The sequence below is a fragment of the Priapulus caudatus genome, unplaced genomic scaffold, assembly GCF_000485595.1.
Source record: "Priapulus caudatus unplaced genomic scaffold, Priapulus_caudatus-5.0.1 Scaffold257, whole genome shotgun sequence".
In the NCBI taxonomy this organism is placed as follows: Eukaryota; Metazoa; Priapulida; class Priapulimorpha; order Priapulimorphida; family Priapulidae; genus Priapulus; species Priapulus caudatus.
The window spans coordinates 60,720-63,701 of NW_014577318.1; the positions used below are offsets into that span (position 1 = coordinate 60,720).

General features: G+C 41.2%; 1 protein-coding gene across 1 annotated transcript in view; it reads left to right on the forward strand.

Moving 5' to 3' along the window:
- The window catches only part of LOC106808170 (anoctamin-10-like), a gene marked incomplete in the record, with an annotated part of 37,697 nt that overhangs the window by 15,435 nt on the left and 19,280 nt on the right, over window positions 1–2,982 (forward strand). The window contains 2 exon segments of the mRNA XM_014810761.1: window positions 1,022–1,114; window positions 2,230–2,488. Coding sequence (XP_014666247.1) covers window positions 1,065–1,114; window positions 2,230–2,488 — 309 coding nt within the window.

The window sequence follows — 2,982 nt, forward strand, 5'->3', positions numbered from 1 at the left end:
CACAGGTACTATAGTGTTATATATCACTAGGTATATATATTCACACAGGTACTATAGTGTTATATATCACTAGGTATATATATTCACACAGGTACTATAGTGTTATATATCACTAGGTATATATATATTCACACAGGTACTATAGTGTTATATATCGTTGCACTGGTTTATTACTAATTCCATCATCGCACCGGCTGATTCTATTCTATTAATAATAATTTCTAGAAATAGAACCTTCTGTTCTATTTCTATAGTAATAACGTTGTACTGGTGCATTACTATAATTCCATCGTTATACTTGTCCCTCCCCGGTGCTATTGTTGCCATGGAAACACGAGTTCTCACAGAGTCTGAAGGCTTCTAGAGAATGGAGTGTCACTGACCTGCGATATGCCATTTCTCTTCTAAACATATTGTATGAGTAATTAATATTTAACGTGTAGTAGTAGCGTGTTAGCGATGTAACTACGCTAATATTCATCACTGCCAGCAGTGTATGATGGCAGTTTTGAATTAGCCGGCAGTATCAGAGAGCGGCCTGACTTATCTTTTTCCTACACACACTATATGTATTTATTATTAAATATCTTTATAACCCCGCTACGTGTGCACAATTCCCAACGAATGCGCACTTATATTATGTGGTATCCATATATGACTGTTGCTAAGTACTGCACATAGCAGCATGTGTTTGATCAGGTTATGCGTGTAGCTATATAAGTCTGCTGTTTGATGTGTTTATATTATGTGCATCTGGCATCACGTGTTGCACACGTGTCTCGAAAATTGCACATTATGTACAGAATCGCCGATACGCATCCAATATTTGGTTGGTTATGAGCTAAAGTGTGATTTAGATGACTAAGAATTATTTTTGCTTTGTGCAGACGATTTGCACACAAGGACAAGAGGTTGCCATCCAGCCCTACAAGAAAGACAACGCGACTACTGACGTTCCTTTTAATTTTGCCATTATATTTTTCATTAAAAAAACTTGGTTTGGTTTGGTTTGTTTATGTAGTGGGAGAATATTATCTTGTCAGAAGACATTTGACTAGTGGTAAATGGACACACATCTACCTGCATCGAGGGATGACTCGGATCTTGCTAAGTTGTATGTACTTTCATGTATGTGTGTAGGTTCACGGTCACAACGACCTGCTGCTTCTGCTTATTTCAAAGATCTGTTGCGAAAATCTCACTACAGCATACATTGTTTGCCTTCTTATGTATAAAGTTAGCACTGTGTATAGGAACTTGATTTGTCAGAGTATGAATTGGTCTGATTTCATAATTTTTGTGTGGTTTTCTTCTTATAATTTAAAAAAAAAGAAAAGAAATAGATCTGGATGTGGTATTTTGTCTGTTTCACTTGTACTATCTCTACTTATTCATATATCATATAGAATGATGTTTATATTTTATCATACTTAGTTGTCTTTTGTTTTGGGTAGGCGTATGTCTATGTGTGCACCATGTCATATTATTTAGCTAGCTGTATTGCAATGTGTGATGGTCTAGCTTCGTTGTGTTTTTCAATAGTCTGTGTTAAGTACCCTTTTATCCAACATGGTATTATGTTTAGTCATTTTCAAATCATCATCAACACACATCAAGATATTGTATAAGAAAATATTCTCGTTCAAGCCAATTCTAGTTCAGAGTATGAATATATTTCACCGGAGTTTCCTGTTCGTAAATGTCTGATTATGTATGATGTATTGATGATCATTTATTTAAACATTGTTCAATTGTTATACATTGTCTTCAACGCATTCCCTCGAAACCACGTAGTAAGCAACCAACCAGACAGTAACTGGAGACGACCAGCCTAAAGTGGCCCATACACGGACAGTATCATTGACAATAATATTGATGCAATTGAATAATTATTGACAAGAAATTCTGTTGGCCACCAACGGCACAATAATATTGTGCAATATCGTCATTTATGCCCTGATGCTGAAGGTGAACAGACGGATCTGTACAATGAGACAATGAGTGGATAATGAGAACCTTCAATAAATATCTACTGGGTTTTGATTCTGTCAGAATATTGTGCAAGTCAAAATTTTCCTTCAATGTTGCACACTAACGATCAATAATATTGTCAATATTCATTATTGACAATACTATTGTCAATAATATTGTGCGTGTATTGGGAAGGGAGAAATATAAATCACACAGACGCGTCCATCGCTCACGAATCTCCTCCGTCTATCATTCCAGGTATCGTTTCGAGCTGATCAGCTCCACCTACCTGTCCCAGAGGTCGCTGTCCACTGAAGCCACGCCCGTCGCCATGGAGAGACAGACGAAGTCTGCATCGCCGGCGCTAGACGCTGGATTTCCTCCGCTCGTCGTCGTCGAGTTCTGCAAGGACGTGCAGCAGGAGCTGCTGGACTGGATGGTGACGCGGCTGCGCGCGGGGAAAAGCGTAGGGGGCGCTGAGCTGCTGGTTAGAGTCGCCGCGGACAGGATGGGAAGGGTAAGGGTGCTGTAGCACGTTGTGGCATCGGGTGCGTGTGGTTTTAGTGTCTGATAATGTTGACAATTAATGTGATTTAGCAAAAGGGAATGGTGGGTGCTGTAACACGTGGCGAAGGTGTTCTATGTCTGTGTGATTATGGTATCCGGGAACGATGAGAGTTGCTGGGGATCGGATTAAAGGGTGGGTGCTGTAACGCGTGGCGACGGTGAGAGTTGCTGGGGATCGGAAGGAAAGGGTGGGTGCTGTAACGCGTGGCGACGGTGAGAGTTGCTGGGGATCGGAAGGAAAGGGTGGGTGCTGTAACGCGTGGCGACGGTGAGAGTTGCTGGGGATCGGAAGGAAAGGGTGGGTGCTGTAACGCGTGGCGACGGTGAGAGTTGCTGGGGATCGGAAGGAAAGGGTGGGTGCTGTAACGCGTGGCGACGGTGACGCCTGTGTTGGGTGATACTCCATTAGGAATGTTCCCAACTTCAATGTCATTAATGGTCATT